Source organism: Octopus bimaculoides, chromosome 17, assembly GCF_001194135.2.
Source record: "Octopus bimaculoides isolate UCB-OBI-ISO-001 chromosome 17, ASM119413v2, whole genome shotgun sequence".
In the NCBI taxonomy this organism is placed as follows: domain Eukaryota; kingdom Metazoa; phylum Mollusca; class Cephalopoda; order Octopoda; family Octopodidae; genus Octopus; species Octopus bimaculoides.
Window position 1 is genome coordinate 31195678 of NC_068997.1, and position 15267 is coordinate 31210944.

The window sequence follows — 15267 nt, forward strand, 5'->3', positions numbered from 1 at the left end:
ACAAGTGTGTGTCTATGTATGTATGCATATATATATATGTGTGTGTATATATATATATATATATATATGTATATATATATATATATATATATATATATATGTATTGTGTGTGTGTGTGTGTGTGTGTGTGTGTGTGTGTGTATGTATATGTATCTATGCATATGTTTATAAAAAAAAAGATGGCTTCTTTTCATATTTTCATTTCTGAAAATGTCGAGGATATAGCGGCCTACAAGGTCAGCTACTTCTGCTTCATCATAGCTGTCCTTTGCTACATCAAATAACTCATCCTCATTCTTTTTTTACCCAATAGGAATTATCATGAAGAAGTAATGACTTCCTTGCATTCTTAATTATATCTATATCAGAGTTTGTTATGATAAAATATTCTTCATTAAATTTAAGTGCCTTTTGAAATGAACTTCTGGAGATCGAGTGAACACCAAGATGATAGCTCATCTCCATTGCTATTCGTATTGACTATGACACCGCTCACTATGATACGATGAAAAGTTAAAATTGCTTACTATTTGGAAAAAGGAAATGGTGAGATAAATAAATCTCCTTTTCATGGATGATATAAAGGTTTATGCCAAAAATGAGAAACACCTTGAAAGTCTTGTACATACAAATCGCATTTTCTCAAATGACACATGTACGGAATTAGCAATAGAAAAGTGCACTATATTGAAAATGAAACAAAGAAGGGTTGAAAGAATCCAGGGAAGTGAAATGCCAAACGGGAAAACATTGAGAGAGTTTGAGAAAAGACAGTGGTATAAGTACTAGGGAACACTGGAAGTAGATGGCACAAAAATGTAGAAATGAAACAAATTACCAGAAGAGAGTACACAAGGAAACAAACATAGACACACACAGACACATATGCTTACACACACACACACACACACACACACACATATATATATATATATATATAAGAGATTTCTTTCAACAACTTCCATGTACCAAATCTACTACAAGAACTTAGTCAGCCCAAGGCTACAGTAGAAGACACTTTCCCAAGGTGCCATGAAGTAGGACTGAACCTGGAACCATGTGGTTGAGAAGCAGGCTTCTTACCATACACCCAAGCCTGCACTGATTATATGTTGAAAATCTTAGCAGCTAATTAATTCATAATTATTTCATATAAATTCCTGCATCATCATTATTTAGCATCCATGATCCATGCTGGCATGGGTTGGATGTTTGACAGAAGCTGGCAAGTCAGAGCCCTGCACCAATCTCAAGTGTATCCTTTGGCATGGGTTCTAGAGGTGGATATCCTTCCTGGTGCCCTTCCTAAAGCCGAACACTTTATAGAGTTACAGGGTGCCTTTTATGAGGCACCAGCAACAGCAATAACTGCTTTGGCATGGTTTTTATGGGTGGGTGCTGTTACTAATACCAACAGCTTTATGGAATGAAATGGGTGCTGTTTTGTGGTGCCAGCACCGGTGAAGTCTGCTTTGACATGGATTTTACGGCAGGATACCCTTCTAAAGCCAGCCACTTTATAAATTGGATCAAAGCACTGGTGTGGTCACCAACATGCAAGACAAACTCCTTTGAAGAGAGGGTAATACTTTATTATTTATTATCTGTTTACAGTAATGTAGACATAGAGAATTTGTGAGTTAAATTTATTTATCACAAAGTATAATACTAATGACAACCTGTTGTTCACTGACATTCCAGAAACGTCTCCAGAGACTCTATTGATACAACGACCTGATCTCTTATTGAGGAAGCACAATTATGCTTCAACATGTCCAGGATTAACCTCCCACAACTTGCAGGAAAATATAAAAATAACAACATTAGTCATTAACTAATATTATTATTCTTTCCCTATATATTTAATCCTAAATTAGTTTTTTAATGTTTCATTCTAAACACAACTCACTCAACGTTTTGGTTAGTGTAATAATTAATCTAATTAGTAATAACTAATTTAAATTATAATCATATGTAATGAAAGTCAAACTGATTGGAAAATATCAAAAAACTGAAAATATAATTTTAAAAATATTTCTTACCTTTGAACACAGCTTTGAAAATTGCTATATCAAAGTCTTCAGCTGAATCTGTATCATAAACACTTATCAAGTTTGGTCGTTTTAGGGACTCCAACACATAGTCAACCATGTTATCTATCACATTTTTTTCACATTCCTTTCCAAATTCTTTAGTAATTTTCTCTCTGATATCAGCTTTCAGTTTCCTTATAATTGATGTAGAAAGAAAAGTTATTTCAGAAAATAATACATAAAACTTTTAATAATGACCAAAAGAAAGTCAGATACAAAGAATAACATAAGGTCTCTACTGATGTCACAAACAAGATATGTTAACGAGACTGCTACTCTGATGCCCTAATGAGAAATAATGTTAACCAGGCTACACTTTTAGTGACACAGATAACAAATAGTGTTGGCTGAGGGATCTCATGCTTCATGGAACAGAGTTTAATTAAAGTAGGAAGGGTACCATCCATAATCTTTACAGGACATCTATGGTTGATGAAGGAAAGACATGAATAAACCACAACTCATGGTCTACTGCAAATCAAGTTTTCAATCTTGTAAATAGTTAACCTGGAAGTGATAATGTGGAAGACATAACAAGAAACGGGGTTGTGTCTAGAGATGTTATCCACAGTACCTTTGTCATATATAGTGGTAGGCCTCTTTTGGAGAACTACTTCCATATCTGTTCACTAGCAAACAGACACTATACAATGAAAGTATTGTAAATCACAGCATCAAGTTATCCTCACACCAATGACCTGGTCTGAATGCTTGCAATGTTATGGATTCTGTTAAAGGTGGTGAAGGACTAAGTGGTCTTGTTGAACCCCCACCAGGTACTTCAGTGTTTAATGATGAAATGAATTAAGTTTGGTTAAATCTATGCTAGATTAATTCATACTAAACATTTCTATCAATAAATTTCAGTGTTATTTCATAAGAGTTAGTTGTGATATTTATTATTTGATCTGATACCTTAAACTGGATGGAAAAAGAAACAGATGAATCCAAACAGCTCCAAGCATATCCTCAACTGGATCCACTATCCTTCCTCAGTAAATATGGAGCCTTGGGTCAACATAAGAAATCAATATTATGATTATTAGCAGTGCTATGTCATACTGCCAAACTTTGTGTCTTTAGTTAAAGAAATCTGATAAGTTCCAATCAAAGGTATGAATATCTACAAAGCTATGAATACCAGCTCTAAAATCAAACTATCAACTTTAGTAATAGGTGAGTTGTATGCCAATGAAGGAGTAATTTAACTTGTCGATGTGTCTGTTAAAAATATGACCTAAGTCTCTCCCCAATCATACCCTTTCAGCTTAAATATAGACAGGCACAGTGGAATAGTAAAGTCTTATTATAAATAACTTAAACACAGGAAAATAAAGGCTAAAAAACTTATGTTGATAGACCTGTTTTATCGGGATTAAAAGGTGCTAAACAACATATCTAATAACAACAGAAACGGAAATGACAACAAATACAATAATAAAACAATCATATTATCAAATAAATAACAGACCCATCATCTTCGTCTACATATTCAAATTTCGTTTGGTTAGCAAATGCCATAAAGTCTGCTGCTCGACCACATCCCTGATAATAAAAAGGAAAATTTTAAAGAACTAATTAAAACTTAATCTGCAAATAAGAAGTAATCTAAGAATGAACAAATATTTTGAAAATTCCTTTAAAATACACATGCAATCCAATAAAGATGTCTCCCTATTGTGGAGACAAGGGCAAAGTAGATTGAGTCAATTGTTGTTCTTGTATGCGACTAAATAGAATTGTTCTGGAACCAATTTCTTATGGCTGACTTGTGACCATACAAAATATAGCTATCTACATAGAAACATAACAAACTTCAATAATGGGTTTGAACTCATAACCCCTGGATGTTAACCATTTTACCATCTTTTCTCTCTCTCTCTCTTTCCTTCTGTCCACCTATCCATCGTTTTCTCTCTTTATTCATTTCAATCAAAGAAGCAAAAGTCTCCACTTAACATCAAATGTCAATCCAAATATGCTTTTGTAAACTCCTCCTGTGTTGCTCTTACCTTCGTTGCAATCTATAAAGTATCATGAGTTTGTGGCTGTTTCACTTGTTGCTATTGTTGTTGTGTAGCTATAGTATGGATGTTGTTAGTGAAATGACAGGATCTGATCTGTAGATATACCATATTCTTCCCATCTAAGGACTGTAATGTAGAATCAGACATGCAAAGCTTTTTAATATGGGTGGCAATGTATCAGTTTGGATAGGTTGCATTTCTTCCATTGTTTTATTTCTGGGTTCCAGCAGAGTTTAATAGTCACCTTACTTTTTGTGTGACAATCACAGTGCTTTAAGATATTCTGTAAGATATTGAGAACTATAACTGTAGCATCAAATATGTCCTTGCATTTTAAGACAATAAGGTGCAATTTGATGAAGATTTAGCTGCTATTTCTTACAGCCTCAGGTAACTATTAATTTGGTTATGATAAAGAATATTTAAATCTGTTTGGGATTTTAATAAGATATATTACTTTTATCGTATACAAATATGTTAACCCAAAGCTTATTATTCATGCAATAGGTATGATTATAGTCACAGTTGTAAACTTCTTAATCTTAGCTGATCATAGTGTGTTGCTGCTGCTAATGTCCATTGCTTTAGTGTTTTGGCAGCCCTTTGGTCTGCTGTTAGTTTTGCTACCACCTGCTTACTTCTGAGTGCTGCCTGTACAGTCTGTTGTCTGTCCATGGTGGCTAAAATGCTCTTTGTTGATTGTTGAAATTGATAGTTATGTAATTAGGGGTCTAGTCAGAACTGGTGTGATGCAAGTTGGATCTTTGTGCTGGTCAAATATGGGGCCATTCACACTCTATAGTTTTTTCAGCTAAAATCTTGCCTTCTTTTAGGATGTGTTGTAAATGTAGTGAAGGTATTGTTGATAATATTTAGTAGGAAGAACAAGTCCTCTGTCTTATTCAAAACAGAATGTATTGGAGTTCTCTGATTATCTCATGTCTTTCAACATGTTGGAGCCACAGTGTCTGTGACAGCATTTTCTATTAAGTTGTTAATATCAAGAATATTTCTCTTCTTGGTTCAATTTAGAGACAAATATTTTAAAAGAATATTGGTTATAAAATACTTCTGATTAAATACATATGAAACCATTCACCCAATAGAAATTGTCATAGGATTTAAGCAGTTGACCAGAAAACCAGCAGCCATGCAGATCATTAAATAAACTATTTATATAAAATTCTACACCAGCAAAATACTCATGTAGTCCTTCGATTTAGTCTTCCTAAGCACAAGTTTCTTCAGATACATAAAAGATATGAACTTCCAGTAACCCTTTTCATAGAATAGTCTGTTTACTGACCTTTACTATTACAACTGGGATCTTGTATGATATTGAATCCAAAACTGACTTCAGAGTTTCATGTCCACCTCCAACCATTACTACAACAGCTGGAATTTTGACATTTTCTTGCTCTAAAATTGCGAGAGAAAATATATGATATTTAAGATACAAAATATATTTGATTAACTTATAAAATATACCTGACTAAGATGCAACAAACACCTAATTAAAGTATGGAAAATATACCAGATTTAATTTAAAATCTATACCTTTTAAAGTATGAAGAATAATTTGATCAAGCTGTAAAGTCATCGGGGAAAGATACCGACCATGCCCAAGTAACTAAACGTGGACTGTCTCATTGTTATAAAACAAAGAACTGTGAGACATAGGCAATTCACTGTGAACTTAGTTCTAATATTGAACATTGGATCTCTTGTAATAGTAATAGATGTGCATCGGGTATATACTTTCTTCCCCACTGCTTTGTTATATTAAATATCCAATACAAGGATATAAAAAAAAGCATACCTGATTAAGGTACAAAACATACCTGATTAAGGTAAAAAAAATTGTATAAGTTCTAAAATAAAACTGATTCAAATATAAAATATAACTGCACTTAAGCCTAGAATATATTTGACTTTTGTATAAAACACGACTTGTCTGGAGTATAAAGTTTAGCATAAGTTAAGTGCTTTGTGTTTTTAGAAACATGCATCAATATCATCATCATCATCTTCATCAACTACAAAAACATCATCATCATCATCATCATTTAACATCTTCCCTCCATATTGGCATGGGCTGGTTGGTTTGAGATGGTAAGCCAGAAGACCATGCCAAGCTCAACTATTTCTTTTAACATGGTTACAGCTGGAGCTCTTCTTAACACCAACCACTTTACAGAGTTTACTGGGTGCTTTGTATGTAGCACCAACATCATTGGGGTGACCAAGTAACTTGCGAATGAAGACCTCTTAACTGAAGGAGAAATTAGTATTGAAGGATGTGACTTTGTGCCAGTTGATGAGAAGTTAGAGTGCGATTAAGGGGACAGAAACAGGTATGTTGCAGTAGAGAAGATACATTGCTGCCCCAGGTGGAAACAGAGAGAAGAAGAGAAAGAGAAGAGGGTGATGAAGATGTGTTGGGGCATTCCCTCAAAGAGAAAGGTGTGCATATGGTAAGTAGTACAGAGGATTGGATAAGGTTAGTGAGTTGTAAAGTTCATGAGAGTGTGAAAGGTGAGATGGAGGGGAGCGGATTGCAGTGAGAAGTGAACATGGGTGGAGGGAGGGGCATAAAGCAATATGTTTTTGGAGCGAGATTCATCGGAGACATGGATTGTATGCAGGAGTACAGACACAGGCAATATGACTTTAGGGCCTCAATTTTACTTAGATGGACATGACTTCTGAAGCCCAAATCATCAATCATCTCAGTTCTTTGTCAGCTCATCTGTAAAGCACAAAATGTGAGGGTAATTTTTCCTCACTTTGTCCCAGGACTTCCTAGGTATTTCTTGTTATCAGGTTCTGTCCACCTTGATATGTATATATTTTTGCAAAGACATACACATGTTAATTAACATTAATTTCCTTAGGAATTAATTTCATTTGTTTTATATATTACATAATCAACAACTACCTCATCTTTTATAAAAATATTACTACACAAAGCTAATACTCTTTCACTAATACAAAGTATATATATTTCGTTTTTTGTATGTTTTTTGCAAGATACTTTATGTGAATTCATGTGTTGAAGCATATTTTATTGTGTCTGGAAAGATTCATTCTCTTTTAGTGTCTTGTTAATTTTACACATTCACCGGTCCAATTTCCATTCATTTATTTATTTAGTTTTACTTAAATTTTCATTGTGTCTTGCAATCTTTTCAATAGTCATTGACTCTCCGATTATTGAAAAGGCACAACAAAAATTTTAGCATAAATAAATAAATGAGTGGAAATCGGACTGGTGAGTGAGTTAAATTAATAAGGTGTTAAAAGAGAATGACTCTCCCCAGACACAATAAAATATATATAGTTAAATGTTAAATCCATCTGCCAAATATTACAGACACAATAGACATACATAACTGTAATAAATATAGAAATGTACAGATATGTTAAAACAGAAAAGACAGAAATGCTTAATACTCAGGTGATACCATTCTTCACTGCTTTTTAACTTCCACACACAGGTGTTAGTAACACAGATGTTTTATATAACTTCTACATAACCTCTATAATCTTGTTTATTTATAAGAACAGCCTAATGCTCATAACAAAGAAACATTCTCCCACCACTCGCTCTTGCTAGTCCTAAACTGCGTACAGCTAAATCCTTAAGGACACCACAAATGCTAGGCCTCTCAAGTACCGACGATCTCACATGGCAATTTCAAATCTATAATATATCAAACAAGTGTCTCAAAGTGTTGTCTTACTTTTAAGAATCAGATCATACTTCAGCTCTGCAAAGTTCTTCATTGTAAGACCCTCAATTAATATGGTCCCCACAACAGGAAAGAGGCTGCACTTAAACATCAGGAATAATCTATATTGCACGAAAATGAACACCAGTCAGCTGATTGGTCAAGACTCATTTTACAATACCCTCCAATTTCTATCTGCAAAAGCTCTGTCCCCTGACTCTTATACATTTGCTGATAATATAATGGTCATTATTACTCTCATTCACAAGTCTATGTGTTCCCACTCATTTCCCAAACTAACCACTTTTCCAAATACTTCCTCCTCAAGATGCTAATCCTTCAAAATTATATTCATACCCATTACTCTTGTAACACTTATTCAAACTGGCTATAACTTGTAGCTGATCAACCTGAACATTAGTCACATCTATCTAAGCAATCAACAAATGTCATGAATTAATTGCTTCATCTTTATAGAAAGTATATAAACTACAACGAATATATATTTATCATATATTTGAGAAGTTAGTGTGTTTCTATCATTTACATCTCTTTCTTTTATATATAACTATTGCCTGATCTCTGCTGCCAACACAATGCTCCCATTTACTGTTCTGATTCTTCCTTCATCTCATTAAAAGCTTTTCTACTTTCATCATTTCCTTTCCTTTTCTTTCTCATTCTTTCTTTTCCTCTGCCAATCTAATATTATCAATACTTCTTTCACTTCTCTCTTACCTTTACTTTATCTCTCTTTTTCTAAAAGCTAAATAGCAAAGTAACAATTTAGCTTAAGACTCGATTAATGTAGAGATTCTGCTGAATACGTTGCTATGTGCATCAACCTCTAATACTGATATATCAGGTGATTGAAATTTATTTAACGAACTGAAATTAGGCAAATTTTAAATTATGGTCATTTATCAAATGTAGTCTTTCTTTTATGATTAATTTACTAATTGGGCTTCTATCATTAATAATGAGTGGCCATGAAAATGCACCAAAAACTCGTTATCAGTAGAATATTCTAGACGTAATTATTTTCATTGAGTACTGAGAAAAGTTAATGAATTGAAAATGACTAGAGTGGAAATTTGTAAAGTTCCACCTCTGTAATATTAATTTGTTGAAATACTTCCCTAGTTAGTGACAAATGAAATAGTACCAAGTGTGCCTGATTGGTGTCTGATTTGTGGTACTAACTTTCAATGAGAAGGAATTGGAAGCCAAATTATTAGAATGTCTATTGTTTTATAAAACTGCATGAAGGAAACGGTACAAAAGTTATTTGACCAGTAAAGCTTCCAGAAACAAAAATATAATATTGACATATTAATAGCAGAAATCAATGACTTTAGACACACTGCAGACCAAAGGGCAGTGATTTTTGCTAGTTTTGACAAGGTTCAATTGCAAGAATCTGGAACTGGCTTCCTGGAATTTAATGGCAGATCTTTAAAGACATTCTTGTTTCAGTCTATTGCTTGCCAAAGTATGTCAGTATATTAGCAAAAAGAATTTGTTCCATGGATCCTAACTTACTCAGGAGTGACCCACGCATTATGGCTTCAGGAACATCCTCTACAGAACATGTAGAATCAGATGGACAGTATCAGCTGAGGGAAATGGTACATAGCCACTAACTCATTTATACTTCTGAATGACACCATCTTAGACAGTCCATTTGACATTACCTACCTCAACCTGTTCAGACACTATAGAAATATAATATTGTTATTGTCTACATCTACTTGTTTTGTCACTATGTTCTGTCTGGATCCACTTCTTTGACTTATCAGCATGAGTGGCCCTACAAGACTAATAGATTGCACTCAGAGTTACTGGACCACACAAGACCTCCACTACAGCATACACTTATTATCAACATAATGCTATAGCAATTGCAGCTGGATTTCTTTTATCTGTTGTTGCTTCCATACCCTGCATGGGAGCTATACAGCAAATTCTATTTTCAAACTCTTCTTATACTTGATGCACTTGTGTGCCATATTACCATGAATTTCAAAATCTGATAAGTCCTTTAGAGATATCAAATGATTGCCATGGATTAATGTTTAATGAAAAACAAGTGAATTCTAGAGGCTCTGAGTAAATCAATGAAGGATAATATGACAATATATCTAAAAAAAAGGCAGAGTAGCTGTGTTGTTACCATGTGGCTTCCATCAGACCCAACCAGTGATCCCAAAAGGAAGAAGAATCAATGGAATCTATGCTTGCCGTAATTTGGTATCACTTTAAAACAAAATTAAAATCTTTAAACTGTTTAGAAACATGAGAGCTAATCTTTTGGGAGATCAACTGTCTCATCTAAATGAGAAACTGTAATAAAAATAAAACAAAACAGTCAATCCAAAATTTAAAAAGGAAAATTATAGTTATCTGAAAAAGAAGAAAAAACAGGTGGGAAACACTATAAGATTAAAAAAGATTTCTAACTGGAGGGAATAAGAACAGGGAAATGAAGAGAAGTAGCAAATAGATGAATGACTAAATTAGCGACATTAAGAGAAGGGACAAGCGGGGAAAGTTAGGGAGAAAAATGACAATGAGAGTATTTATAGAAAAGAGAAAAGGAAGCCATGTCACAATGATAAAAGTGGGGTTGAAGTTTAGCTACCAAAACAGGGCCAATAATGTCAGAAACAATGCTTTAAAGTCGATCAAGGAGAGGAAGAATAGCAACTGGGACATCAGCCCAAATGTGACAATAGCATCCTACACTAAGTTAAACACAATATGTACAAAAATGAAGAAAGCATTTGGAGAAAACATAATGATAAGAACAATGAAGAGAACGAAACTTCATAGAGAAAATCCAGACATGTTCCAAACTCATTGTGACCTCATTAGCAAAGCCGTGACACCACTGAACCGATCAACACTGGAAGAAAAATATCATTGAGTAAATGTGGATTGGATGCCATTGAAAATAGAATTGTTTAGGTGTTAAATATCAACAACAATTCAACTAAAACCTATAAAAGAAATTGTCATAGGATTTAAGCAGTTGACCAGAAAACCAGCAGCTATGCAGATCATTAAATAAACTATTTATATAAAATTCTACACCAGCAAAATACTCATGTAGTCCTTCGATTTAGTCTTCCTAAGCACAAGTTTCTTCAGATACATAAAAGATATGAACTTCCAGTATGAACTTCCAGTATGAACTTCCAGTATGAACTTCTATATTAAAGGGAGACATTTGATATGATGTATGTGTCAATTTAACAAGGAATTCTCAATAATATTTCATCTCTGCTCTGTATGATATGTTTAGATTTCTCAGTAATAACAACTTACTCGGGATTTTCTCTTGTGAAATAGAATATTCTAACTCTTTTCTGAATTTAATTATTTCTTCAAAAGTGTCTTTGGTACCATCATCAACAAGGATAAAATGTGAATGATTAGGATCCAAGGCATACTTTCCCTTGTTAGAACCAACTGGTACGGAATATTCTGCAGGCCATGATCCCTAGAAATCAAATCAATATTTTAATTGTTATACATATAAAAACCATTGTCACATAAAAATATTTGTTTTGTTTCTTCTGATACAGAAAAATATACAGCTGAAAGAGATGGGGGGAGTAACAAAGAGCGGGGAAAAGTGGGAAAAAGAGAAAGACAGAGATAGCTTTGGAAATAGGGAAAGCATCAGAATATGGATTGTGTTGTACTGAATGTGTTTGTTAGGGAGATTTTAATGTTTACAGACATTAAAAAAAGAACACCAATGAATTGCTCTACAGATGCATAATGACACTGTATACACTCACATGCACATAAACAACAAACGTAGACATGCGAATACTGAAGCATAAAACAACAACAAACAAAATAACATGCACCAGCTAAAACCGAGGAGGGAGATGAAGCAATTGAAGAAATAACAAAAGCAGAAGAACTAAACATCACTTAGTCAATAAATATGGACCAGCATAAATTCTCCCCAGGCTACAGAAAAAAAAACAGCTCTATGAAAGGAATCAGTTTACACTTGAAAAATGAAATTGCAAGTGAAGAGGGAAGTGCTGTCCTTGAGTATTGAAAGGTGGGCGAAAGTTGCGAAAATGGCAGGAGTGGATGGTACCTCTCTCAGTGTAGACCTGTAAGTCGGAGTGGGCACTTGCTCTTGGTGTTCAGGGAAATTGAGGACAGTGCGGTTTCTAGATTATGCTTATAGGTTCTCCTGTATCAGGAGGGCACCCGCAAACATCTAAAAAACAAAATGAAGAAAGAGTACACAACTGGAAAAGGAAACCGTTGCATGGGCAATACCTCAGAGAAATCGAAGGGAAAGACAAGATCAACACTTACAGATAGTTAGGAAAAAGTGATCTGAAAGGATGCACTGAGACATTGGCATGTAGCACCCAGGAAAACTCTGAGAACTGATTACACCAAATTCCAAATAGATAAGAACGGTGAACCGCCTCTTTTTAGGATGTGTGCAAGCGAAACCGAAACAATTTCACATATCGTGAGTGAGTGTAGCAAGCTGTCTCAAAAGCACTACAAAAGGAAGCACGACAACGTGACTAAGTTTGTGTACTGGAGGTTATGGGAAAAGTGCGACCTGAACAGAACACGGAAATGGTACGAATATGAACCAGAAGAAGTCACCGAAAACAAGGTGCAAAAGTTATTGTGAGATTTTACAATCCAGTGCGACTCCCCAATCGAGGTTCGGAGACCAGATATTGTTGTGGTAGATAAAGGGAAAAAGGAAACCAAGATCATAGATATTGCAATACCTTAAGATTCATGCATAAGTGACAAAAAACTAGAAAAGATTGAAAAGTACAAACTCCTAAAAGATAAAATTGCATGAATGAGGAGAGGGTCTGTCATTCCAATAGTTTTAAGGGCACTCGGAGCACTAACAACCAAGTTCGAAAAATATTTCAAAGAAATCGGAATTTAGATTAGAGCAGAGCAAGGCCAAAAAACTGATCTGATGGGGACAGGTAGGATTTTGAGATTGGTACTTGTATGTTGAATGTTTCCCACGATAATTAACAACCAAGTATCTTATAATGTGCAGAAAGAGATTTTGTGGGACCTCTGACAGCAGGCTGCTGTCTGCTCTCGTAGAATCTACCAGAACAAACGAGACTTAACATTCTGAGAAGTAATGCAATGATAATAATAATCCGAATAACAGAGAGTTCCGCACTCAAATACAGAGAACTCCGCGCTGAATAACAGAGAGCTCTGCGCTGAATAACAACATGGAAGTGATACACTGGGCTCTCTATGCAAAACAAATCTAATCTAACAAAGTCGGTGCAATGGGAAAAATGAATTTATGGAAGACTGGACGGAAGTGGCCTTTTAACGAACGTAACCAAAAGAAACGAAATTTTACTGCCATAGAAAGCACAGTTTCCCCCCATGAACTATGTCTCAGTGAAACATGCGCGAAAGATTCATGCAACATCAACATCGGAAACTCTACAAACTATAGAATGGAACAAAACAGCGAGTATGTAAATTACGCATACACTCGAATGCCAATAAAATCATGTATACATATTAAGGATCTTTTTGGTTTGATGGGCAACATTTTTCATTTATGTTTTACGTAGTGTTTTTGGTACCGAAACACTTTCAAACTTCGAATACTTGTATATTTTATGTTATAGAACAGATAAAAAAATTTGTATTCGAAGTTATTTCATGTAAAAAAATTGTCGTATTTCGGTAATTTCAACCAATCACTGACGTCTATTGAGGTGAAAACAATTACGCCGTGGAATGTAAACAACGGTGTCTGGGGATCTTTTCCCCTTGAGTAAAATTAGTGCCATTGTTTGTAAACAAAAACTATCCGTTGTCAACAACAACTATCAGCGGTATATATTTCGTTTGTCACTGTTATTTATGACATCGTTCGTGCGTTTGTACTGGTTGTAGCTTTAGGGTTTTAGGGTTAGGGTTCGGGTTTTAGAGTTAGGGTTAGCTTTAGGATTACGGTTAGGGTTATGATTATTTTTGCCATAACCTTAACCCTAACCCTAAATCCCTATAACTCATAACCCAAACCCTAACCCTAACCCTAACCCTAACCCTAACCCCAACCCTAATCCTAAAACCCTAACCCTAACTCTAAAACCCGAAACCTAACCCTAAAACCTAAACCCTTACTAGGGAATAATGATATAATTAAACAGGGAATAACACTCTTAACACCGGTAAAAATTATTGTTTATAAAAATAGCAGTAACTGTATTCAGCTGAATAGACGTCAGTGATTGGTTGAAATTACAGAAATACGACAACTTTAACATGAAATAACTTATTAAGAAGTAATTTTTGTTAAGAAGGCTAATAGAAAAAGATGTTTTATATGACACATTCTACCAGCGTCCCAAGTTTGAAAGTGTTTCGTTAAGAAAACAAGTGTTGCCCGTCAAACCAAAAAGATCCCATATTAAACCTTTTAAAACGGTTGATGTATATTTACGCACGCAATGTACATGCTTTAAATGGGTCGAAATAATTGTACGCCGCCTGACTTAGAACCTGTCAGTACCAGTCCACCTGCCTAGGCTGACTAGATGTTTCGTGTAAATATTTACAGCTCGATAGGCTGGTTACGTGTTTCATGTAAACACTTACAACTCGGAAGTAGGCTTTATTTTTATATAAGCTGTTGTTCTGGTGATTATACCCCATTAGCAATATAGCTTCCAGTCAACTCTAAACCAATCTACGTTCATCATCCCATACTGCCAGTACTCGCAGGGATTCTGCTATAACTGAATCTTTTGATCCTGCGCGTAATTTCCGGTCGCGTTCCACCACACTGAATTCGTCACGTTCGTCATCAACTTCATTGCTTTCGTCATCAGCTTCGTCGCGTTCGTCATCAACTTCGTCGCGTTCGTCATCGCTTCATGCCACTCGTGCTTCCTCGCGTTCTACTACTCCCTTTCCAGCAACATCGTCATCGCATCCTACTACTCCGGCTCCGTCAACTTCGTCGTCACGTCCTGTTTCATCGAATTTACGGTCGTCGCGCCAAACTACACCAAACTCCACCACCACACCAGTTATTTCTTTCGGCTCGGACTATGACTCGGTTAATGAGCAATTTCCTCGTTCAGAATCAGATGATTCCAATAGCGATGATGATATTCCAGTGAATCAAAGCTACAGGTGGGCAGTAGTGAATGGCCCTGGAGAACAGAATATCGTGTGACGATCGAGAAATAATTTCGTCCTATGGCATGGGTAAGCGCGGCACAAAAGTAAACCTTGAACATGGAAGTTCGCCATTGGAAATCTTCCGCGAGTTTTGGGCGGATGAAATGTTCCAATATATAGCGACGAAACGAATGACTATACTGAAAGCCATCCCCAGGATATCAGATCCGGGCATGG

The 15267-nt window shown here is 35.2% G+C and overlaps 1 protein-coding gene across 2 annotated transcripts in view; it reads right to left on the bottom strand.

The window, feature by feature from the left end:
• The window catches only part of LOC106871768 (uncharacterized), a 629775-nt gene that overhangs the window by 397245 nt on the left and 217263 nt on the right, over positions 1 to 15267 (bottom strand). For both annotated transcript variants that reach the window (XM_052974057.1, XM_052974056.1), the window contains exons 14-17: positions 11179 to 11353; positions 5427 to 5539; positions 3565 to 3638; positions 2043 to 2227 (exon numbers count right to left, since the gene is read on the bottom strand). In XM_052974057.1, coding sequence (XP_052830017.1) covers positions 2043 to 2227; positions 3565 to 3638; positions 5427 to 5539; positions 11179 to 11353 — 547 coding nt within the window. The remainder of the gene's footprint in view (positions 1 to 2042; positions 2228 to 3564; positions 3639 to 5426; positions 5540 to 11178; positions 11354 to 15267) is intronic.